This window comes from Schistocerca cancellata, chromosome 8 (genome assembly GCF_023864275.1).
Source record: "Schistocerca cancellata isolate TAMUIC-IGC-003103 chromosome 8, iqSchCanc2.1, whole genome shotgun sequence".
Taxonomy (NCBI): domain Eukaryota; kingdom Metazoa; phylum Arthropoda; class Insecta; order Orthoptera; family Acrididae; genus Schistocerca; species Schistocerca cancellata.
The window spans coordinates 181,647,420-181,674,245 of record NC_064633.1 but is presented as its reverse complement, the minus strand read 5'-3'; the positions used below and the strand labels follow the sequence as shown (position 1 = coordinate 181,674,245).

At 38.3% G+C, this 26,826-nt stretch overlaps 1 protein-coding gene across 1 annotated transcript in view; it reads left to right on the top strand.

Moving 5' to 3' along the window:
* LOC126094728 (N-acetylgalactosaminyltransferase 6) overlaps positions 1-26,826 on the top strand; it is a 159,436-nt gene that overhangs the window by 109,042 nt on the left and 23,568 nt on the right. Inside the window, exon 11 of the mRNA XM_049909276.1 lies at positions 9,559-9,702. Within this exon, the coding sequence (XP_049765233.1) occupies positions 9,559-9,702 (144 nt within the window). The remainder of the gene's footprint in view (positions 1-9,558; positions 9,703-26,826) is intronic.

Below are 26,826 nucleotides of genomic sequence, written 5' to 3'. Positions count from 1 at the left end.
TGTGAAAAGCTTTTGGATCACGCAAGTGAGAACAAAATGTTCCTCAAGAGAATAATAACTGTTGACGAGATGTGGGTCTGTGGTCATGATGCTGAGACAAAGATTCTGTATTCACAATGGGTTGCAAAAGGTTCTCAAAGACCAAAAAGCACTTGTTAGGTCAGTTCAAATGTCAAAGCCACACTGATAATTTTCTTTGACTTTGAAGGATTAGTTCATCAAGAGTTCATGCCACAGGGACAAATTGTTAATTGATGCTACTATTGAGATGTGTTGCAACCCGTGCGAGAAAATGTGAGAAGGAAACAGCGAGAAATGTGGTGGACAATTCATGTCTCTTGCATCATGACAATGCGCCCACATGTTCATTGCTGTTGGTGCATGTGCCGACTGAATGTCAGAACTGCACAGGGCAACTGCATCTCACAGGCACTATGATGTTGATGTTGTGGTCTTCTGTCCTAAGAGTGGTTTGATGCAGCTCTCCATGCTACTCTATCCTGTGCAAGCCTCTTCATCTCTGAATAACTACTGCAACTTACATCCTTATGAATCTGATTACTGCATTCATCTCTTGGTCTTCCTCTATGATTTTTACCCTCCACACTTCCCTCCAGTGCTAAACAGGTGATCCCTTGATGTCTCATAATGTGTCCTGGCAACCAATCCCCTCTTTTGGTCAATTTGTGCCACACATTTCTTGTCTTCCCATTTCTTTTCTGTACCTCCTCATTATTTATGTGATCTACCTATTCAAACTTCAACATCCTTCTGTAGCACCACGTTTCAAAAGCTTTTATTCTACCCGTCTAATCTTCAATATTCTTCTGTAGCACCATGTTTCAAAAGCTTTTATTCCTTTCTTGTCTGATCTGTTTACAGTATGTGTTCTTTTTCCATACAAGGCTACACTTCAGACAAATACATTCTGTAAGAGACTTCCTGACACAAATTTATATTTGATGTTAACAAATTTCTCTTCTTCAGAAACACTTTTCTTGCTGTTGCCAGTCTACATTTTATATCCTCCCTAATTCAGCCATCATCAGTTAATTTGCTGCCCAAATAACAAAACTCACCTACTACATTAAGTACCTCATTTTATAATCCAATTCCCTCAGCGTCACTATTTAATTTGGCTACATTCCATTATCCTTGTTTTGCTTTTGTTGATTTTGATCCAATATCCTCCTTTCAAGATTATGACCAATCCTTTTAACTGCTCTTCCAAGTCCTACGCTGTCTCTGACAGAATTACAATGCCACTGGCAAACCTCAGAGTTTTTATTTCCTCTCCCTGAACTTTAATTCCTATTCTAAATTTTTCTTTGGTTTCCTTTAATGCTTTCTCAGTGTACAGATTGAATAACATTACTGATGGGCTACAGCCCTGTCTCTCTCCCTTCTCAACCACTGCTTCCCTTTCATGCCTCTTGACTCTTAGAGCTGCCAGCTGTTTTTTGTATAAGTTGTAAATAGCCTTTTGCTCCCTACATTTTACCCCTGCTACCTTCAGAACTTCAAAGAGAGTATTCCATCAGACATTGTCAAAAGCTTATTTTAACTCTACAAATCCTATAAACATAGGTTTGCCTTTCCTTAACCTATCTTGTAAGTTAAGTCGTCGAGTCAACATTACTTGATCAGAAACCAAACTGAACTTCCTGAAGGTCAACTTCTACCAGTTTTTCCATTCTGTTTTAAAGAATTGGTGTTAGTATTTTGCAAATATGGCTTATTAAACTCGTAGTTCAGTAATATTCCCGTGTCATCATCTGCTTTCTTTGCAATTGGGATTATTACATTCTTGAAATCTGAGGGTATGTACCGTATTTACTCGAATCTAAGCCGCACTTTTTTTCCGGTTTTTGTAATCCAAAAAACCGCCTGCGGCTTAGAATCGAGTGCAAAGCAAGCGGAAGTTCTGAAAAATGTTGGTAGGTGCCGCCACAACTAACTTCTGCCATCGAATATATGTAGCGCTACACAGACATGCTTTGTAGGCACAAAGATAAATACTGGCGCCAAAACCTCTGCATCAGTAAATCAATTAAAAAAAAAAAAAAAAAAAAAAAAAAAAGTGGAAGACGAGCTTTTATTCTCCGCCCTGAGTTTCCGCCACTGCATTTTCATACATTATCCAACGAAGTAAATACAAATTCCGTATTGTTCATCTTCGAATGTAGCACAATTTCAATGTACTACAAAAATCCGACTGGCAAGACGGTTTGGGATGTTTGTCAATATGGCCAACTCTACATACTGAATTTTTTCCTACCTGTGGGAAGAGATGGTTGCTAATAGGAACCTGAAGAAATGTGAATCACTTGCAGTATTCTCTGTACCATAAGAAAGAATACGAATATAAACATTTTGCAACGTATTGTTTCATGTTTGCTGCTATCTCAATTAAATCCTGTCTGCCTAATAAACTACGAAACTAGAGTGAGACAACAGCAAACGTGGAAGAATATAAATATCATGTCATGTTTATATTCGTATTATTCTTATGCCTAATGGTGATACAGTCAGAAATGAAGCACGGCAACTGACTAGATTTTTAAATCTAAGATGACTCTAATTTCTGTGCAGAATTTGATGTACTAAAGAAGCGGCCGCAAATATTTTCAAACGGAGAAAAATTTTTGCTAAACTCTCGTTCAGAACATCTTCCGTCATACGCAGTTTATTATTTGGTTCTTGTTGATCATTATCAAAGAAAGCAGCAGTATAAATAACAACAAATAGCAGTCTCTTGCCATTGTTTCGCTAATGAGACGATTCCTCTCTCTCTTTTTTTTTTAAAAAAATTGTAAACGGCGATAGCGTGCACAAAAGCAAGCCGTGCCGCGACAAACAATGCATGACACAGTACAGTAATGCATTTTCAGCTTAGAGTGATGTAATCACCTATAACAAAGAAAACGGCACTTATCAGATCAAAGCAAAATAAGCAATCGATTCAAACCAGACGAAGCACGTGAAAAAGGAAGGGTACCCATATAAATACGGACGGAGCGCCTGACGCATAACAATGGCTACCTGGTAAAGCTTAACTGCTAAGCTTACGACTGGAACCAAACTACTGTAGCTGTATCGTCATTCATTCGACCTAAATTGTGTCTCGTATTACAATGGACCAACTTTGTTTCGATTTGGAGGTGCGGCCTAAAACTTTTCTCTCCCCTTGAATTTCGAGTCTCAAATTTTACGTGCGGCTTAGATTCGGGAAATTTTTTTATCCTTTATTTCGAGTCTCATTTTTCAGGTGCGGCTTAGATTCGAGTGCGGCTTAGATTCGAGTAAATACGGGCCTGTTTCTTACCACTTGCACAAAAGGTGGAATAGTTTTATCATGGCTCTCTCCCTCAGGGCTATCAGTGGTTCTGATGGAACATTGTCTACTCAGGGGCCTTGTTGCCAGCTAGTTCTTTCAGTGCTCTGTCAAATTCTTCTCACAGTATCATATCTTCCATCTGATACTCATCTATTTTCTCTTTCCGTTCTGTAATATTGCCTTCCTAGTTCATTTCCATTGTATAGATCCTCTATATACTCCTTCAACTTCCTTCTTTGCTTAGTACTGATTTTGCATCTGAGCTCTTGATATTCACACAGCTGCTTATTTTTTCTCCAAAGGTCTCTTTAATTTTCCTACAGGCGGGATCTATCTTTGCCATTGTAAAATATGCTTCTGAGTCCTTACATTTTGTCTCCAACCGTTCCTACTTAGCAATTTTGCGTGTCCTGTCACATTTTTGGGATGTTTGTATTGCCTTTTACCTGCTTCATTTCTTGATTTTTATATTTTCTTCTTTCATCAGTTAAATTCAATATTCGCCGGCCGCGGTGATCTAGTGGTTCAGGCGCTCAGTCCGGAACCGCGGGACTGCTACGGTCGCAGGTTCGAATCCTGCCTCGGGCATGGATGTGTGTGATGTCCTTAGGTTAGTTAGGTTTAAGTAGTTCTAAGTTCTAGGGGACTGATGACCACAGATGTTAAGTCCCATAGTGCTCAGAGCCATTTGAACCATTTTTTTAAATTCAATATTTCTTGTGATATCCAAGGATTTCTACCAGACCTTGCCCTTTTACCTATTTGATCCTCTACTGCCTTCACTATTTTGCTTCTCAAAGCTAGCATTTAGTCTTCTGTGGTAGTATTTTCCCCTATTTGAGTCAATTGTTGCCTAATACTTCCTCTGAAGCTGCAGCAACTCTTCTTTCTTTCAATTTATCCAGGTCCCATTTAATTTCCTGTCTTTCTGCAATTTATTCAGTGTCAATCAACAGCTCATAACCCATAAATTGTGGTCAAGTCTACATCTGCTCTTGGAAATGTCTTAAAATTTATAGTCTGGTTCTGAAATGTCTGTCTCACCATTACATAATCAATCTCAAGCCTTCTGGTGTCTCCAGGTGTCTTCTGTGTGTATAACCTTCTTTCATGATTTATAAACATTGTGTTAGCAATGATTAAATTATGGTCCGTGTAGAATTCTACCAAGCAGCTTCGTCTGTCATTCCTTACCCCCAGTCCATATGTACTTATTATTTTTCATTCTCTCCCTTTTCATATTATGGAATTCAGTCCTCCATCACAATTAAATTTTTGCCTTGCAAAACTGTCTGAGTAATTTCTTTCATCTCATCATACATTTCTTCAGTCTCTTCATCATCTCTGGAGCTAGTTGGCATATAAGCTTGTACCTCTGTCATGTGTGCTGGCTTAATGTCAATCTTGGGTACAATTATGTGTTCACTGGGCTGTTCATTGTAGCTTATTCACATTCCTGTTTTCTTATTCATTATTAAACCTACTCTGCATTATCCTTATTTGATTTTGTATGTATAACCTTGTATTCACTTGACCAGAAGTCTTGTTCCTCTTTCCACTGAGCTTCACTAATTCCCACTATAACTTCAATCTGTCCATTTCCCTTTTTAAATTTACTAACCTACCTGCCCAATTAAGTGATACAACATTCTGCGGTCTGGCCTGCAGAACGCTAGTGTTGTTTCTCTTCGTGACGACATCCTCCTGTGTAATCCACACCTGGAGATCAAAGTGGGAGCTATTTTACCTCTGTAATATTTTACCCAATGTTATGAAAAGGATAGATTGCTACTCAACATATAAACAAACAGCAGGCTGTCTATCCACATGAATGGCCACTGGCAAATGGTGACCAAGAGGCATTTGGATCACCCAATTGCTGAAAGTGCTGCACAACACAACGTGCTTCACTTCAGTGAGTCCTTGCATCCTGCACCATCTGAATCCTTCCTACCAACACCAGCTTTTTGGAATTGGGCAGATGGGAACTCTCCCTACAATATAACCTATGTTCTCATAACCCTCCTGGCCTCAACCTTCACTAACTCCCGCCCTTCACCCAACTATCTCCTTCCCTGTTCTGTTTTAACAACACACTCATCCCATCTGGTAAGTCTCCCGTGAACCTGGAAAACTTTTCTGAACTCTACCCCTTTTCCTCAACCTCACCAGTTCTTTTCCATTACCTCTCTTTCTATCCCTTCAACCCTTCCACCAGAAGAAGGAGCCACTGGCTCCAAAAGCTAGCAGACTGTAATACCTTTTATATATGTGTTCTGCTGCTGCTGACTGGCGAGTAGATTTTTTATCTATCTAACTGTGTATATAATAAACGTGATTGTTGGGTTCAAATTAATGATATGAATATAATAGAGGGAAACATTCCACGTGGGAAAAATATATTTAAAAAGAAAGATGATGAGACTTACCAAACAAAAGCGCTGGCAGGTCGATAGACACACAAACATACACACAAAATCTAGCTTTCGCAACCAACGGTTGCCTCGTCAGGTCAGGAAAGAGGGAAGGAGAAGGAAAGACAAAAGGATATGGGTTTTAGGGGAGAGGGTAAGGAGTCATTCCAATCCTGGGAGCGGAAAGACTTACCTTAGGGGGAAAAAAGGACAGGAATACACTCGCACACACACACACATATCCATCCACACATACAAGACACAAGCAGACATTTTTCATTGAAAAATGTCTGCTAGTGTCTTGTATGTGTGGATGGATATGTGTGTGTGTGCGAGTGTGTGTCTTTCCGCTCCCGGGATTGGAATGACTCCTTACCCTCTCCCTTAAAACCCATATCCTTTTGTCTTTCCTTCTCCTTCCCTCTTTCCTGACGAGGCAACCGTTGGTTGCGAAAGCTAGATTTTGTGTGTATGTTTGTGTTTGTTTGTGTGTCTATCGACCTGCCAGCGCTTTTGTTTGGTAAGTCTCATCATCTTTCTTTTTAAATGTGTATATAATATATACTTTTCAGCATGTTGTCATCATTCCATACAGGATTTTCCATTGTTTGATCATTACTTCTACCACTGACAGGGATCAGAGACAGTTGACTGTTTGGACTGATATGTTATGAAATCATGCATCTTATTTGGCATTGGAAATCTTCATGACTTTTGTGTTGGCTCAAGATGCTATAATTGCTCATTCTTGTTGTTTGCATTGTCTGGACTTGATTCCTCATTGCAGCTAGCACTCATTGAGCTACTACATGAACTGATAGTCAGATGTAGGTTCAATTTGTTCCAGTTCAGCCATTGTTATTTTATTCTGCTCAGTGGGGCACGAGTAATTAACTTTGTTCCTACAACTTGGTTTGTTCTGTATATTGTTTAGAAGCAACCTCATCAAAAGTAATATTTCTCATTTTTATTATTCTCTAGCAACTAGGCTCAAAAACTCTGTATGCTCTCGAATCTTCATAGTATTGTATCAAGATACAAGCAATACTCCTTTTTACCATTTTCATCAGTAGTCTCTCAGAATGTGAAGATAGACCTTGCTTCCAAATATTTTGAGCTATCGAAGACCTGGCTTCTTGTTTGCCCAACCTTTATCTGGAGTCTTGTTTTATAGTGCTTTAGATGGAGATCTGTTAATGAAGTAGACTGCAGCAGAGACTGCTTCTGTCAAATATTTGGCAAATTTGATTTGAAGAGCAGCCATCTTGGATTTTCTGCTATTGTATGATTCAGCTATTCTGTTTCATTATAGCATATGTGGCACTATAGTCTGACATTGGATCCCTTATTGCCTGAAGAAGTTTATCAGATTATTTCACGAACTCTCTACCATTACACGTGCACACAGTGGAGATCCGTTTTCCAATTTTCATTTCAGCCAGGTTTTCAAAGCTTTGAATTAGCAGTGGCATTTGATTTTTATACCCTAGAGTAGATATAAATAATGTCCTAGAATAGTTAAAGTAATGAAATATTTCGCTCCTACATATGACCTACTTTGTACCTTCCCATGCAAACCTGAGTGTACTGACTCGAGAATTTCCATGGCTGTTGAGTGAAATTGTGAAAAATGAAGTCTTCTTTGTTTGCTCTCTATGCAAATTGAACACGGAGTAGTCACTACTGCCTCATATGAAATGACACTAGTCAGACATTTGCATAGTGCCTGCACAGCTTCAGAGTGTAGATGACCTAGTGTTTTGTGCCACAAGTTTACACTATTTGACAACAGTTCAGATTTTGCTTCAAAATTTTGACCATATGATTGCTATAGTCAGTAGATTCCGTTTGCATCTCCATTGTTGGATGTGTTATAAATACGGCAGTCTTGCCTGTCAGGTAAAATTGAATGATCTTTTTTTGCTATTTTACTAATACATAGTAGATCTGTGCTTATATAAGATGTATACAGAATATCATCCACTTTAATTCTATCGCTCTCATTGAATGTAAGAACATCTATATAAGAAAATCCTATTCCTTTTGCAAGTAAGTTGTCCATATTTACTATTACAAATTGTGAGCATATCAGTGTTTGAACATTCTTTTCATTGCGTGGATATTTGGAAATGTGCACTGATGCCCCTGAGTCTGTATAAATTTCTGTCCATGTATCTTAATCTGCTGTTGTGTTTGAGAAGAATGTCTGGTAGCTTGCTGTCTTGGCTGAAGTTTTTCCATCAGTTTTGCTCTTGCTGTGCCTCTTTTTTTTATTTTTATTTTATTTTTTTTATTTTTTCTCTCTCTCTCTCCTGATTGTGTACGTATTTTAGTGGCAGCAGGTTGGATGTTTTTTGAATGTAACACCATCTTTCTTTTTCTTGTAGACTAGCAGTGAATGGTTCGTTACATGTGTCATCATTTATTTCGTTTAGTAATTTATTTTTTTATGGGGTGTGCCATGATTGGCAAGTTTGTGTTTTCTAAACTGAATATCACAGATTTATATTTATCTTGTAACCCTGCAAGTAAAATACACTGAATCCATTCTTCTTAAGCGTCAAAGCCTAAGCCATTTGATTTTTGTAATGTGGCACTTATCTTCTGTTAACAAACAATTTTCATGTCTCATTGTTACCAGTGTCTTTAGCAACCCCGTTCATTGGAAGAGGTTGGAATCTTTGTAGATTGCTTTAGCTTGCCCCATGGTTCTTTAGCTGTAGAGGTATCTTGCAAATGAACATATTTCGATGGATGGATGGAGTGTATAATTGTGGCTCTTGCTTTGCACACTTTAGTTAGATCTGTTATTTTGCCACTGATGCAATTCTGCAACTGTTAGTGTTCTACATACATTCACATAGCAAACTACTATATAATACAGTTTTCTCTTCCTGTTAATTTCTCAGTTGGAGGCAGTGAATTGGTATTTAGAGAAACCATTATGTCACTCCTAACTGTTATTTTTGCTAGTCAGTGATCTCGCATGTTTTAGAATATTGTGCCAAAGTATGCAGCCTGGGTCCATAACCTGTTAGCAGAGTAATTTACAGGCAGTATCTGATTTGGACAGATATATTTATGGCAAACACCTTAACAAGGTAAAAGCTGAAACATGAAATCTTGTGCAATCTATTACATGGAATAAAGATGTTGAGCATCCACATTTACACTATAGAAACACAAAAGATACAGGTAATAAGCAAGGCATAGTTTACATTTTGAATGATCAGCCATCTTGTTTAACATAGTTTTCTGGAAATTTCTGTAGCACATTTGATTAAAAAATTATATGTGAAGTTGAAAATTGACTGGACTGAAATATGTATACAGGAAGTTTTGATCATTCTAATTGCATTCTCTTATAGTAATTTTCTACTCATAAAACTTCCTAACATGTGTAATGATTGTATTGTAAAATATTATATCAGTGGCATTAGCAAAGAACATATTTATATTGAACAATTGTTTGAAAGCAGTTTGATAGAAACAATCATCATTTTTGTTATTGGCAATGCTATATGAACAAGGCAGAACTTGACTCCTTCATTCTCCATTGCTCCCTGCGATCATTCCTGTGATGGTTCCCTACCCATGACTCTTGTGTGATGGTTGTTGGAACCACCTCTCTCCACTCCCTGGACCTCCATCAGAAAAAGCTAAGGAAAATATACAGACACAAGTGCATTCAAGCAAGCAATTGTAATACTTATAGCAATCTGTAGTTTCTCTGTGAAATTTTCATATTTGAAATATGTGCCACACCAGATAAGCTGGAGAAAGTTGAGAGTAACTTGCATTTTCCAGAACTTCACATTGACGTGGCACAAGGATATTCGTCCCACTGGGCGCACAGTGTGTTGGGATGTATCTAGTACTGAGAGTAAGGCGCCTGTAACCCTCTACGGTTGCCATGGTTTACAGGGGAATCAGTTGTGGAGGTATGATCCGGTAAGTAAATTGTAAGTAAGTTGATTCAGGCAACAGTAATAGCAACAGCAACCAGTAACCATAACAGCTTGCACAGTTCCCAGTTTCTTATCTCTGTATGATTAACTATTTCTGTCTCCTCTTCTTTGAATATGCTCCTCCACTCTCATCTAACTTACGCTTTGCTCGTTCTCTTATTTTATTGCATGAGATTTTTATTATCAGAATAACTTGTTTGTTTTCCCTTCACATTATGGTTTTTGAGAAATTAAGATACGTCACCTGATTTTCTGGTTGTTGTTGTTGTTTTTCCCAAATCCTTCATTTCACTTCCCTACTTCTATTATTATTTATTAATCCCCACATAAATTTCATTCACATACCTGTATTTTGATCATACTTTGTAACGCTACTGCCCGCTCGGGCGTACGTTAGCTCTTTAAAGCCTGTACTGTAATAAGTTCACGGGCTTCACCTTATAAACAAGGATTTTAGTACATAAGTTGACCGCGTGTACCTAATTGGAAGCAATTCGGACTTATATCCAGTCAGTATTACAGTGATGCGTCAAGCAAATGTAAAGTATAATTCTGCATTCGCACGGACAAGAAGTACACACAGCAGAGGTTACCAATGATTAATAATACGGTCGCCAGCCTAATTAGGCATTGAGTGAGTTTTTCATTGTACAAGTGGGTGCATGTACAAGCATAATAACACGTAGTAATGTTGCGTTTTATGGCAAAGTTTGGAACCGGAAAAATCCACTGAACTAAAGTTTTCTCCTTTTGTACTAATTTGGACGAGCTGTAAATACACAACACCACACTGCAATGATTACTATGAACTGCATTTTGTATATTGATCAGACTGAAATCGGGCATAGATTACCCTAGAATTAGCAATCTTGAAAGTACACATACAATGTCACTATTAAGGATGGATAAACACTAATACTCTTAAGTTTAATATGGAACTTAACTTTGCTGGTCAAATCTGATCAGTACACTTCAAGGTTTGAAAGAATGGACAAGAGAAGGGGTGGCCCTGAAACTGTTATGGTCGTTATACTGAAACTATTAAGTACTGAAGATAAATTAACACTCAGAATTATTAACCTATGGATTACTACTCTTTCGTCTCACTTCTGGATTATTTAACTATCATTCTTTCTGTCTCAAATTAATTAAGTGTCATTGCTAGCTCAATTCAAAAATTTATCTTCCAATTTAATCAAACTGTTGTTCTTTACTAACATTTGCATTAACACACAGAACTTTAAACTTCTTTATAGCATAGATTTGTCTGCTAATAATTCTCATTAACACTAACTTTAAACTTTAAGTTCGGGATACTCGGGTTGCACAATATGTGGTAAGGACCCTGTCTAGGTCAGTGATCAGGATAAGTAATGGCTGAGGCAATTCTGGTAAAAGTCACGTTATTATTGAACAGTTAGAAACAGTTTCGACACTGGTCCACACAGATACAATTCTAAAGATGAAATAAATGTTTTACCTGTGCACGTCGGTGCAGCAGATGGCGGGCAGCGAGATAGCGAGAAGCACAGCACACATGCAAGCACGGCTAAGGCTCTCACTGCATCGGCACTTTCCTTCTTCTTAGCGTCGTAATCTTTCCAATTTTGTGCCTAAGAATATAGCCATGCCATGTAGTCGTCGGAATCGGCACATCCGAGGCTCAATGGAATCCACTTTTCCTGGATAGCCTCCTCGATACGGTACGTGTTCCTCTGACCGATGCCCAACTCCGACTGTAATACTGAGCCCGTTGTGCCGAACCGCGCCAGTGTGCGTTTTCCCGCGCTCGCCTGCCTCCACCTTTTCCCGCTCCCCTACAGGTAGGGTATTCACTACAGGTTTTCTACTACACATATATTAATACCTTTCCTACGTATGGACCAAGCCTATAAATACAATTTTCACATCTTACATTAGTTTTAACATTAAATACACTTCCCTTTGATTACCACATTACTTGAAATCTAACATAAATAATAATATTCATTTCGAAAGTTGCTCACAGTTTCTTTAACATGACACGAAAAGAAAAAGAAATTCAAAACATTGCTTACATTAATCTCTCGAAATTCAGAAAGAAAAAAATTTATAATATGTACAGTTGTTGTTACACATTCCCCCGTTTCCAAAAAATTTTCTTAAGTCTAAATTTTATGGGAACACTAAATCTTACCATTATACAGTGGTTCCGAATCTTTACTTAAATGTCCAAAAAGATTTACACTACATATTTCCTTTTACTCACTGTATATAGGTTTACACTTTTTTAACATATCAAGAATAATTACTTGTCATTTACTCAAGTGCCTTTTGCACAGTCCAACTTCCCATCACAACATTATTAAAATAGCAATTTAATCATTTTTACTAACTTACCCAAGAAATAATTTCAGATTATGGAATACAAACATTTAACTACAAAAAACAAATGCATATTTCGTATACACTATAAGATAATTTGTCGCTGCTTGCTTTGAATAGCAGTCCATTTCCTTACTTACTAAACAAAACACACACACAAAATATTCAGAAAATTAACTACACATATTTGCTGCCTATTATGCGGATTTGGGCAGTCCTTTTCACTTCATATTGTCACATCTCCTGGATCACATTTACAATTTTCCATCGACTATTTATCTGCCCTCATTGGTATTTGGCAGTCCTTCGTTTTATGGTTCATACACTGCCCATTTTCATTTTGACAGTCCCATCTTTTATCTGGCTGATAGCATTTATCCTTTCTTTTCAGTCCTTTTCTCCATACATTTTTACAGTTACAGTACAATTGGTAATCTGAAACTCGCATAACTACATTAGCACACTTTCAAGGGTACACAGACATTTACAAAGATTAGTTACATTTGAAATAACTTGGGTTCAGCATAAGATACAGCACAATTACTCATTCCTAGGAACATACAGTTTCAGGTCCACAATATTTCTTACACCTAAAGGTCTTTTGGATTTTGGGTAGATCAGGTAGTAAGCATTATCGTGTGGAATATTCTGTATTATATATGGTCCATTATAAATATATTTAAATTTTGAAATTTCATGGTTTAGTTCACTAGATTTTTCGTGGGTTTTTAAAAGAACATAATCTCCAATTTTAAAATTTGAAACTTTTAGATTTTTATCGTGTCTTCTAGACCTAGATTCAGCTTTTTGCTTTGCCCTTTTTATTACCAATTCTTTCTTTTGATTCAATCCCAAACTTGTACAAGGTGGAAACTCTAGTTTTTCTTCAATTAAACTTTTACTACTTCTGCCTAACAAAATTTCTTCTGGTGGGAATCATGTAGTTTCATGATGTAATGTGTTCATGACATTCTCAAAATCCGATATAAATCTGCCCCAGGCTCTATGATTGTGACTGCAGTATGTTCTACACAACCTCCCGACTTCTCGCATGTACCTTTCAACCGGGTTGCTTGCAGGATGGTAGGCTGCAATATATTTAACCTCCACACCATTTTTCTCCATTCCTTCTTTCCAAATTTTGGATATGAATTGGGGTCCATTGTCAGATAGTACTGCTTTGGGTTTCCCGATGGTCCTGAAGAATTCGACCATCCTACTGAATACAGCTTTAGCTGTTGCTTTTTTCAAGGGGTATAATTTCACAAATTTTGAAAATACTTCCAAAATCACCAAAATATATGCACAATTTCCCGAAGTCTTTGGGAGGGGACCATATAAATCTACCGATAATAAGTCTAGGGTGTCTTCAGGCAACGTACTTTGCATTGGTCCCCTACTAGTTTTGTTCGGCACTTTGGCCTTTTGACAGACATCACATGACTTAATCCGTTCCTTTACCTTCTTACTTACACTACCAGTAATCACCACAACATTATTCAGTTTATCCAAACATTTCTTTGGCCCACTATGCCCCAATGCTAAATGAAAATAATCTATGACATCAGTGTCAAACTGGTGTGGCCAACATACTCTCCATTCCTCAGTGACTAAATCTTTCCTCCTATATAAAATGCCTTTATAAATTTTATGGTATTTTTTAATTTGAGGATACTGCACACTGTCAAAATTTACCTTTACTGATTTCCAGGTTGAATCCTCATTCTGATGGTATCTCATATTTTTACATATCTGCTCAATTTTCCTTTTTCCTGAAACTTCTTTCATATACCTTATCTGAAAAGTACCCTCTTCACCATTTTCATCGGGCGCTTCACTCATACCATTAGGCAGTCGAGATAATGCATCGGCCACATAATTCTCAGTACCCTTAACATAGCAAATATCGTAATCAAATTGTTGCAGGTACAAAGCCCAATGAGTTAGCCTACCATTAAGTAAACGGTAATCTTTAAGAAAAGTCAAAGCTTTGTGGTCGGTATGTATAATGAGCTTATGGCCCCACAGATAATTTCTAAATTTCTTTAGCCCCCGTATAATGGCTAAAGCTTCCTTTTCCGAAATAGTGTAGTTTCTCTCGTATTTTGTTAGGGTTCTACTTGCAAATGCGATAGTCCGGTGTTCGATTTCTTTGCCCTCACAGATTTCTTGGAAAACTTCTATGCCAATTCCATAAGCACTGCTGTCAGTACTCATATGGAAAGGTTTTGACAGTATGGGGTGATGCAAAATATTGTCATTCAAAAGTTCCCCTTTTAAGTTTTCAAAATCTCTTATGCACCCTTCAGTCCACACAAAAGCACTATTTTTCTTAAGTAGATTATCCAAATTAGGACTATTAAAAACTTGCCCCTTGACGAATTTTCTATAGAACCCACATAAACCTAAAAAGGCCTTCAACTGTTTTCTATTTCTAGGAGCTGGACACCCTGCTATTGCATTTAACTTTTCCGGATCCTTGCCAATACCGTTCGTAGTAATAATGTGCCCCAGCAACTTTATTTCCGATTTCACAAATTCACATTTCTTCCACTTAAGTGTCTTTGCCCCCTGCTTGTAGAGCAACAAAAACTTTCTGCAATAACTCGCAATGCTCTTGCCATTCTTCTGTAGCAATCAGTAAATCGTCTACATAAATGGTTAGCCGGGAACTCAGTTCTCTACCTAACACAAAGTCCAGTGCCCTAATAAATACTGCCACAGATGTGCTAAGCCCAAATGGCACTACTTTATACTGATAGCATTTCCCGGCGAATAGAAAAGCGATATATTTGCGGGATTCTTTACTCAATGGGATTTGCCAGTATCCGGCGGTCATATCCAGACTGGTTAAATATTTCACGTTATAAAATTTTTGGAACATTTCGTCCAGATTTTCAGGTCTATCTATTTCCTTCTTTACAATTTTGTTCAAAGTCCTGGTGTCGATAACTACTCTCACTCCCCCATCCCTTTTGTTCACTATGATAAGGGGACTATTATACTCGCTGCTACTTCGTTCGATTACCCCCCATTCTATCATTTTATCTATTTCCACTTGAACAGCCTGCCTCTTTAATATGGGTATCGAAAACGGTCTTACGAAGAAAGGTTTATGCTCTATGGTCTCAATCTGGTATTCAAAATTCTTAACTAGGCCAGGTTTGTCCGAAAATACGGGGCTATTACTATCTAAAATTTCAAGCAATTTTGCTTTCTGTTCGGGAGATATTCCCTCTAAATTTTCCACCATTCCCTTAAATTCATGCCCCTGCTCGTCACTCTCATTTAATAATCTCTGGACATGGTACACCTCATACTTGTTTGTCAATCCATCATTCTCTTGGTCGATCTCCAACAACAAAGAATCAATTTCTGAATCAAACACTTTCCCAATTTCCTCAAAATTTAATTCCAAATTCCTAAATGTACTATTAATTTTGATCACTCCCTGGCTACAATCAATAATAACCTTTTCTTTATCCAACCAATCTATCCCCAAAATCATTTCAGTACTCAAGTCTGGCACAACCAAAAAATCATGTTCAAAGTTTTGTCCTTTTATACTAAATTCAACCAAAATCTGGTTCTTTACCGGCTTGCTAGCCTTGCCAGTTGCACCAACAATTTTTACACCTGCTACTGACGTAATTACTAGCCCAGGCTTATCACAAATGTGTTCGAAAAATGACTGGGAAATTGCACTTATCTGAGACCCAGTATCAAGAAGTACTTGCAATTTCACATTATAAATTTCAACTGGTATTGTAGTTTGTTTAACCGTCGAATGTTTTTCATTACCGTGGTCTTCCTTGAGCAAATCCGGGTCGACAGTAACATCGTCCCAAGATATGCTTTTAACATTCACTTCACATATATCTGGCGGTTTCTTTGGTTCCAGGAGTTCAAAGTCATTAATTACCTGAACTCTTTGCGAAATAAACCCGTCTGGTGGTTCTTTCTTTCTTTGTTCTGTTTCAACGTCTGGATTTTGTTTTGATACGTCGTCATCGTTAGGTACAATATCGCAATTAACTGCATCCCCTTTATTTTCACTGATTTTCTCATACCCTCTTTCAGTAAAAGTATATTCACTTTCTTTTACACCTGAAAATTCATCTACACTAGAGTCATCACTACTCTCTTCCTCACCATCAGATTCACTTAAGTACGCTACTTTTGCACAATAGGTAAAGTTAGAATATTCAATTTTGTTTGTATTTGCGTACCTTTCATCATCTGAACTATCGTCGGAATCCGACCATTCCGGATCGCTTTCAGGTTCTAACTTAAAAGCTTTTCTGAGACAGGCACTAAGTTCTTCCTCAGTATTGTCGTCAGGTTTGGATTTTAATTCAATCTCCTCTTTTGGCAAAACGGCCTCATCATCAGTTTTATTTACATCTACTGTGACTTCATATTCAGTGTAATCCTCGTGGACATTAATTACTTTCAGGTAATCTTCTACCCCTTCTCCACGGTGCCTCTCGGTAGCAGCTTGTACTATTGGCGGATTGTTAGCAGAAGTTATTTCTTCGTCAATGCTGAGGATTTCATCCTCCAACTCCTTCCTATCATTAATCTGCGTCCTATTGGCGGCACGCGTACTGTGCGCGGCGCTATTTATTCTCTCCTCTTCCAATTCGGGCCACGTCACCTTATTGACGTCCCTATCATTTCCTTTTCTATTAACTAATTTCTTCACCTCATACTCCCTTTTAAAATCCTCCCACTCACATTGCTTTAGGCCCTTGTACAGATCGTCAATCTGCACACGCCAATCAGTTACTTCTGCTAATTCATTTTCGCCTTTTACCTCATTGCAAACACTGCTAACCGCACCTCTCTGTGTATTCACAGTCTCATTTATTGTTTCCTTTGCCACGGAATTATCACTCGTAAAATTTTCCTCAGCTCTTACGGCTACGTTCGTACCTACTGCTGCCGTATTGCTGGCGGCTTCTCTCTGAACAGATGTTCTGCTAGGCTGGGTCGTTGCCCTCTGATGCTCCACTCGCCTGTTAACATGTAGCGCTCTGTGCAGCAGAGATGACTCATTCTGGCTCGCACCTGACGCTTGTTTCGCCACAACACGTTGCGTCGTTCCATGTCTGTCCCTAGCCTGTCTCATTACATTACGGTCGGTCCTGTATCTTTTCTTAAATCGGGGCCGGTATGTATTGTCCGCTTCCGTTTGGCCCGCAACGTTCGCGGAAATTAGTTTCCCGCGTCGTTATTATTTTGCGCGGTGTACCCTCTACCGCGACCTGGATTATTTCCTCTGCCTCTTCCTCTCTGTATTACATTGACGCGAAATACATCGCCGTCATTTCTTTCGTCATTGTTTCGGTTATTACGGTTACCAAAATTTTGATAATTGGCACGACTTTCGCGCCAATGATCTTCGTCTTCGACTCTTTCGAGAAATGCTTGGAAGCTGCGATGATTGCTTCCTACATACCTCTTTGAATCTTCTGGAAGCTTTTTATATAGCTCCCAGATAATTTCTGAATCTGATCTTCGGCCTCTTAAATGCATCAATTTCCGGTACCAATACTCGCAGAAATCTTTCAAAGAATTCCTGCCCCTGTTATCATGCTGTTTGGCCATGATGAAATCGCGCCATAAATGGTCCTGCTTTTGTTCAGACCAATATTCTTCTATAAATCTTTGCCTAAATTCTTCGAACGTCATTCGTTCGGTATTTAAATTTATTCCCCAGCGCTTAGCGTCACCTGCTAAGGCGCTAATTACTACATTTATCTTTTCCTGATCAGACAAGTGCTCAGGAAATACTCTCTCACAATTTTTGATAAAATCTAACGGATGCCACCCGTTATGTTTCTTGGCTGGATTGAAGCGTTCCTCACCTTCTAATAGCTTCGTAATTGGTGTGCCATTACAGACAACACCAGGCCTATCTTTAATTTTGCTCTCCAGATCGAAAATTCTGCCTTGAATTTTCGTAGAATTTTGTTCACAATTTTGAACACACCCGGTTACTTTTTTACCTAAATCCCTTTCAGTGTCTAAAACTACCTTTTTCAACTGTGATATTCCGTGTTGACATTCGTTTACGATCTCAGTTTTAAGACCGAAAACTTTTTCGTCTACCTTAGTTTCAAACAGAGGTTCTACTTTCTCTTGGATGTTGAGAATTTCAACATCGAATCTACTATTAATGTTTCCAATTTCCTCCTGCATAGTATCCATATTTTTGTTAATGGAATCAATTTCAAATTTCATATTGTTTACCACAGCACTTAAATTACCCATTTTTTGTTCTACCTGTTCTATTTGTTTACTAATTTTAATTCCCTGTCCTTCAACCTGTGCTTTAATCTGATCACTTTGAGTTTTGAGCTGCTGATTAACGTGTGTTTTAAGCTGCTCGTTCTGTTTTTTGAGTTGCTCGCCAACGTGTGTTTTTAGCTGATGGCTCTGTGTTTTAAGCTGCTCTGCAACGTGTGTTTTGAGCTGATGGCTCTGTGTTTTAAGTTGCTCAGTCTGTCCTGCAATTTGTTTGGTTAATTGTTCAAATAAGTCGTTCATGCTTAAAATTTTTACACTGTTTTGTTCTACGGAATCCGTGTGTTCCGGTCCTACTTCATAAGTTTCTTTCGGTTCTTTCTTTATCTGTGGTGAATCAAATATGTCAGTGGATTCGTTCACGTACCCACTATCATCTACAAAGTCACCCTCTACTTCCTGTTTAGTCCCTTGCTGTGTTCGAGACGATCTCGACATTTCAATCTGTTCGTTGACGTGTTCATGGTATTGTATGTACGCCAATTGTCTTCCGCTAACGCCATCTGTTATCTGGCCGCGTAAACGCCTGCTACTGCCAGCCGCATTCTCCATTTCGCTTGGCGCATCTACCCCGTCTACGTTTCTGTCCATATTAAATGCCAATTGTACCACACTACTATACTTGACGCACACTGCAGTTTATTTTACTGAACTTAATTGCTATTCGTGCCACTGAACATCCACTGTTCGGTCTTTACGTTAATTTGTAACCGACAACAACTGGATGTCCTGTCACCGGGAAGCCACTTGTAACGCTACTGCCCGCTCGGGCGTATGTTAGCTCTTTAAAGCCTGTACTGTAATAAGTTCACGGGCTTCACCTTATAAACAAGGATTTTAGTACATAAGTTGACCGCGTGTACCTAATTGGAAGCAATTCGGACTTATATCCAGTCAGTATTACAGTGATGCGTCAAGCAAATGTAAAGTATAATTCTGCATTCGCACGGACAAGAAGTACACACAGCAGAGGTTACCAATGATTAATAATACGGTCGCCAGCCTAATTAGGCATTGAGTGAGTTTTTCATTGTACAAGTGGGTGCATGTACAAGCATAATAACACGTAGTAATGTTGCGTTTTATGGCAAAGTTTGGAACCGGAAAAATCCACTGAACTAAAGTTTTCTCCTTTTGTACTAATTTGGACGAGCTGTAAATACACAACACCACACTGCAATGATTACTATGAACTGCATTTTGTATATTGATCAGACTGAAATCGGGCATAGATTACCCTAGAATTAGCAATCTTGAAAGTACACATACAATGTCACTATTAAGGATGGATAAACACTAATACTCTTAAGTTTAATATGGAACTTAACTTTGCTGGTCAAATCTGATCAGTACACTTCAAGGTTTGAAAGAATGGACAAGAGAAGGGGTGGCCCTGAAACTGTTATGGTCGTTATACTGAAACTATTAAGTACTGAAGATAAATTAACACTCAGAATTATTAACCTATGGATTACTACTCTTTCGTCTCACTTCTGGATTATTTAACTATCATTCTTTCTGTCTCAAATTAATTAAGTGTCATTGCTAGCTCAATTCAAAAATTTATCTTCCAATTTAATCAAACTGTTGTTCTTTACTAACATTTGCATTAACACACAGAACTTTAAACTTCTTTATAGCATAGATTTGTCTGCTAATAATTCTCATTAACACTAACTTTAAACTTTAAGTTCGGGATACTCGGGTTGCACAATATGTGGTAAGGACCCTGTCTAGGTCAGTGATCAGGATAAGTAATGGCTGAGGCAATTCTGGTAAAAGTCACGTTATTATTGAACAGTTAGAAACAGTTTCGACACTGGTCCACACAGATACAATTCTAAAGATGAAATAAATGTTTTACCTGTGCACGTCGGTGCAGCAGATGGCGGGCAGCGAGATAGCGAGAAGCACAGCACACATGCAAGCACGGCTAAGGCTCTCACTGCATCGGCACTTTCCTTCTTCTTAGCGTCGTAATCTTTCCAATTTTGTGCCTAAGAATATAGCCATGCCATGTAGTCGTCGGAATCGGCACATCCGAGGCTCAATGGAATCCACTTTTCCTGGATAGCCTCCTCGATACGGTACGTGTTCCTCTGACCGATGCCCAACTCCGACTGTAATACTGAGCCCGTTGTGCCGAACCGCGCCAGTGTGCGTTTTCCCGCGCTCGCCTGCCTCCACCTTTTCCCGCTCCCCTACAGGTAGGGTATTCACTACAGGTTTTCTACTACACATATATTAATACCTTTCCTACGTATGGACCAAGCCTATAAATACAATTTTCACATCTTACATTAGTTTTAACATTAAATACACTTCCCTTTGATTACCACATTACTTGAAATCTAACATAAATAATAATATTCATTTCGAAAGTTGCTCACAGTTTCTTTAACATGACACGAAAAGAAAAAGAAATTCAAAACATTGCTTACATTAATCTCTCGAAATTCAGAAAGAAAAAAATTTATAATATGTACAGTTGTTGTTACACATTCCCCCGTTTCCAAAAAATTTTCTTAAGTCTAAATTTTATGGGAACACTAAATCTTACCATTATACAGTGGTTCCGAATCTTTACTTAAATGTCCAAAAAGATTTACACTACATATTTCCTTTTACTCACTGTATATAGGTTTACACTTTTTTAACATATCAAGAATAATTACTTGTCATTTACTCAAGTGCCTTTTGCACAGTCCAACTTCCCATCACAACATTATTAAAATAGCAATTTAATCATTTTTACTAACTTACCCAAGAAATAATTTCAGATTATGGAATACAAACATTTAACTACAAAAAACAAATGCATATTTCGTATACACTATAAGATAATTTGTCGCTGCTTGCTTTGAATAGCAGTCCATTTCCTTACTTACTAAACAAAACACACACACAAAATATTCAGAAAATTAACTACACATATTTGCTGCCTATTATGCGGATTTGGGCAGTCCTTTTCACTTCATATTGTCACATCTCCTGGATCACATTTACAATTTTCCATCGACTATTTATCTGCCCTCATTGGTATTTGGCAGTCCTTCGTTTTATGGTTCATACACTGCCCATTTTCATTTTGACAGTCCCATCTTTTATCTGGCTGATAGCATTTATCCTTTCTTTTCAGTCCTTTTCTCCATACATTTTTACAGTTACAGTACAATTGGTAATCTGAAACTCGCATAACTACATTAGCACACTTTCAAGGGTACACAGACATTTACAAAGATTAGTTACATTTGAAATAACTTGGGTTCAGCATAAGATACAGCACAATTACTCATTCCTAGGAACATACAGTTTCAGGTCCACAATATTTCTTACACCTAAAGGTCTTTTGGATTTTGGGTAGATCAGGTAGTAAGCATTATCGTGTGGAATATTCTGTATTATATATGGTCCATTATAAATATATTTAAATTTTGAAATTTCATGGTTTAGTTCACTAGATTTTTCGTGGGTTTTTAAAAGAACATAATCTCCAATTTTAAAATTTGAAACTTTTAGATTTTTATCGTGTCTTCTAGACCTAGATTCAGCTTTTTGCTTTGCCCTTTTTATTACCAATTCTTTCTTTTGATTCAATCCCAAACTTGTACAAGGTGGAAACTCTAGTTTTTCTTCAATTAAACTTTTACTACTTCTGCCTAACAAAATTTCTTCTGGTGGGAATCATGTAGTTTCATGATGTAATGTGTTCATGACATTCTCAAAATCCGATATAAATCTGCCCCAGGCTCTATGATTGTGACTGCAGTATGTTCTACACAACCTCCCGACTTCTCGCATGTACCTTTCAACCGGGTTGCTTGCAGGATGGTAGGCTGCAATATATTTAACCTCCACACCATTTTTCTCCATTCCTTCTTTCCAAATTTTGGATATGAATTGGGGTCCATTGTCAGATAGTACTGCTTTGGGTTTCCCGATGGTCCTGAAGAATTCGACCATCCTACTGAATACAGCTTTAGCTGTTGCTTTTTTCAAGGGGTATAATTTCACAAATTTTGAAAATACTTCCAAAATCACCAAAATATATGCACAATTTCCCGAAGTCTTTGGGAGGGGACCATATAAATCTACCGATAATAAGTCTAGGGTGTCTTCAGGCAACGTACTTTGCATTGGTCCCCTACTAGTTTTGTTCGGCACTTTGGCCTTTTGACAGACATCACATGACTTAATCCGTTCCTTTACCTTCTTACTTACACTACCAGTAATCACCACAACATTATTCAGTTTATCCAAACATTTCTTTGGCCCACTATGCCCCAATGCTAAATGAAAATAATCTATGACATCAGTGTCAAACTGGTGTGGCCAACATACTCTCCATTCCTCAGTGACTAAATCTTTCCTCCTATATAAAATGCCTTTATAAATTTTATGGTATTTTTTAATTTGAGGATACTGCACACTGTCAAAATTTACCTTTACTGATTTCCAGGTTGAATCCTCATTCTGATGGTATCTCATATTTTTACATATCTGCTCAATTTTCCTTTTTCCTGAAACTTCTTTCATATACCTTATCTGAAAAGTACCCTCTTCACCATTTTCATCGGGCGCTTCACTCATACCATTAGGCAGTCGAGATAATGCATCGGCCACATAATTCTCAGTACCCTTAACATAGCAAATATCGTAATCAAATTGTTGCAGGTACAAAGCCCAATGAGTTAGCCTACCATTAAGTAAACGGTAATCTTTAAGAAAAGTCAAAGCTTTGTGGTCGGTATGTATAATGAGCTTATGGCCCCACAGATAATTTCTAAATTTCTTTAGCCCCCGTATAATGGCTAAAGCTTCCTTTTCCGAAATAGTGTAGTTTCTCTCGTATTTTGTTAGGGTTCTACTTGCAAATGCGATAGTCCGGTGTTCGATTTCTTTGCCCTCACAGATTTCTTGGAAAACTTCTATGCCAATTCCATAAGCACTGCTGTCAGTACTCATATGGAAAGGTTTTGACAGTATGGGGTGATGCAAAATATTGTCATTCAAAAGTTCCCCTTTTAAGTTTTCAAAATCTCTTATGCACCCTTCAGTCCACACAAAAGCACTATTTTTCTTAAGTAGATTATCCAAATTAGGACTATTAAAAACTTGCCCCTTGACGAATTTTCTATAGAACCCACATAAACCTAAAAAGGCCTTCAACTGTTTTCTATTTCTAGGAGCTGGACACCCTGCTATTGCATTTAACTTTTCCGGATCCTTGCCAATACCGTTCGTAGTAATAATGTGCCCCAGCAACTTTATTTCCGATTTCACAAATTCACATTTCTTCCACTTAAGTGTCTTTGCCCCCTGCTTGTAGAGCAACAAAAACTTTCTGCAATAACTCGCAATGCTCTTGCCATTCTTCTGTAGCAATCAGTAAATCGTCTACATAAATGGTTAGCCGGGAACTCAGTTCTCTACCTAACACAAAGTCCAGTGCCCTAATAAATACTGCCACAGATGTGCTAAGCCCAAATGGCACTACTTTATACTGATAGCATTTCCCGGCGAATAGAAAAGCGATATATTTGCGGGATTCTTTACTCAATGGGATTTGCCAGTATCCGGCGGTCATATCCAGACTGGTTAAATATTTCACGTTATAAAATTTTTGGAACATTTCGTCCAGATTTTCAGGTCTATCTATTTCCTTCTTTACAATTTTGTTCAAAGTCCTGGTGTCGATAACTACTCTCACTCCCCCATCCCTTTTGTTCACTATGATAAGGGGACTATTATACTCGCTGCTACTTCGTTCGATTACCCCCCATTCTATCATTTTATCTATTTCCACTTGAACAGCCTGCCTCTTTAATATGGGTATCGAAAACGGTCTTACGAAGAAAGGTTTATGCTCTATGGTCTCAATCTGGTATTCAAAATTCTTAACTAGGCCAGGTTTGTCCGAAAATACGGGGCTATTACTATCTAAAATTTCAAGCAATTTTGCTTTCTGTTCGGGAGATATTCCCTCTAAATTTTCCACCATTCCCTTAAATTCATGCCCCTGCTCGTCACTCTCATTTAATAATCTCTGGACATGGTACACCTCATACTTGTTTGTCAATCCATCATTCTCTTGGTCGATCTCCAACAACAAAGAATCAATTTCTGAATCAAACACTTTCCCAATTTCCTCAAAATTTAATTCCAAATTCCTAAATGTACTATTAATTTTGATCACTCCCTGGCTACAATCAATAATAACCTTTTCTTTATCCAACCAATCTATCCCCAAAATCATTTCAGTACTCAAGTCTGGCACAACCAAAAAATCATGTTCAAAGTTTTGTCCTTTTATACTAAATTCAACCAAAATCTGGTTCTTTACCGGCTTGCTAGCCTTGCCAGTTGCACCAACAATTTTTACACCTGCTACTGACGTAATTACTAGCCCAGGCTTATCACAAATGTGTTCGAAAAATGACTGGGAAATTGCACTTATCTGAGACCCAGTATCAAGAAGTACTTGCAATTTCACATTATAAATTTCAACTGGTATTGTAGTTTGTTTAACCGTCGAATGTTTTTCATTACCGTGGTCTTCCTTGAGCAAATCCGGGTCGACAGTAACATCGTCCCAAGATATGCTTTTAACATTCACTTCACATATATCTGGCGGTTTCTTTGGTTCCAGGAGTTCAAAGTCATTAATTACCTGAACTCTTTGCGAAATAAACCCGTCTGGTGGTTCTTTCTTTCTTTGTTCTGTTTCAACGTCTGGATTTTGTTTTGATACGTCGTCATCGTTAGGTACAATATCGCAATTAACTGCATCCCCTTTATTTTCACTGATTTTCTCATACCCTCTTTCAGTAAAAGTATATTCACTTTCTTTTACACCTGAAAATTCATCTACACTAGAGTCATCACTACTCTCTTCCTCACCATCAGATTCACTTAAGTACGCTACTTTTGCACAATAGGTAAAGTTAGAATATTCAATTTTGTTTGTATTTGCGTACCTTTCATCATCTGAACTATCGTCGGAATCCGACCATTCCGGATCGCTTTCAGGTTCTAACTTAAAAGCTTTTCTGAGACAGGCACTAAGTTCTTCCTCAGTATTGTCGTCAGGTTTGGATTTTAATTCAATCTCCTCTTTTGGCAAAACGGCCTCATCATCAGTTTTATTTACATCTACTGTGACTTCATATTCAGTGTAATCCTCGTGGACATTAATTACTTTCAGGTAATCTTCTACCCCTTCTCCACGGTGCCTCTCGGTAGCAGCTTGTACTATTGGCGGATTGTTAGCAGAAGTTATTTCTTCGTCAATGCTGAGGATTTCATCCTCCAACTCCTTCCTATCATTAATCTGCGTCCTATTGGCGGCACGCGTACTGTGCGCGGCGCTATTTATTCTCTCCTCTTCCAATTCGGGCCACGTCACCTTATTGACGTCCCTATCATTTCCTTTTCTATTAACTAATTTCTTCACCTCATACTCCCTTTTAAAATCCTCCCACTCACATTGCTTTAGGCCCTTGTACAGATCGTCAATCTGCACACGCCAATCAGTTACTTCTGCTAATTCATTTTCGCCTTTTACCTCATTGCAAACACTGCTAACCGCACCTCTCTGTGTATTCACAGTCTCATTTATTGTTTCCTTTGCCACGGAATTATCACTCGTAAAATTTTCCTCAGCTCTTACGGCTACGTTCGTACCTACTGCTGCCGTATTGCTGGCGGCTTCTCTCTGAACAGATGTTCTGCTAGGCTGGGTCGTTGCCCTCTGATGCTCCACTCGCCTGTTAACATGTAGCGCTCTGTGCAGCAGAGATGACTCATTCTGGCTCGCACCTGACGCTTGTTTCGCCACAACACGTTGCGTCGTTCCATGTCTGTCCCTAGCCTGTCTCATTACATTACGGTCGGTCCTGTATCTTTTCTTAAATCGGGGCCGGTATGTATTGTCCGCTTCCGTTTGGCCCGCAACGTTCGCGGAAATTAGTTTCCCGCGTCGTTATTATTTTGCGCGGTGTACCCTCTACCGCGACCTGGATTATTTCCTCTGCCTCTTCCTCTCTGTATTACATTGACGCGAAATACATCGCCGTCATTTCTTTCGTCATTGTTTCGGTTATTACGGTTACCAAAATTTTGATAATTGGCACGACTTTCGCGCCAATGATCTTCGTCTTCGACTCTTTCGAGAAATGCTTGGAAGCTGCGATGATTGCTTCCTACATACCTCTTTGAATCTTCTGGAAGCTTTTTATATAGCTCCCAGATAATTTCTGAATCTGATCTTCGGCCTCTTAAATGCATCAATTTCCGGTACCAATACTCGCAGAAATCTTTCAAAGAATTCCTGCCCCTGTTATCATGCTGTTTGGCCATGATGAAATCGCGCCATAAATGGTCCTGCTTTTGTTCAGACCAATATTCTTCTATAAATCTTTGCCTAAATTCTTCG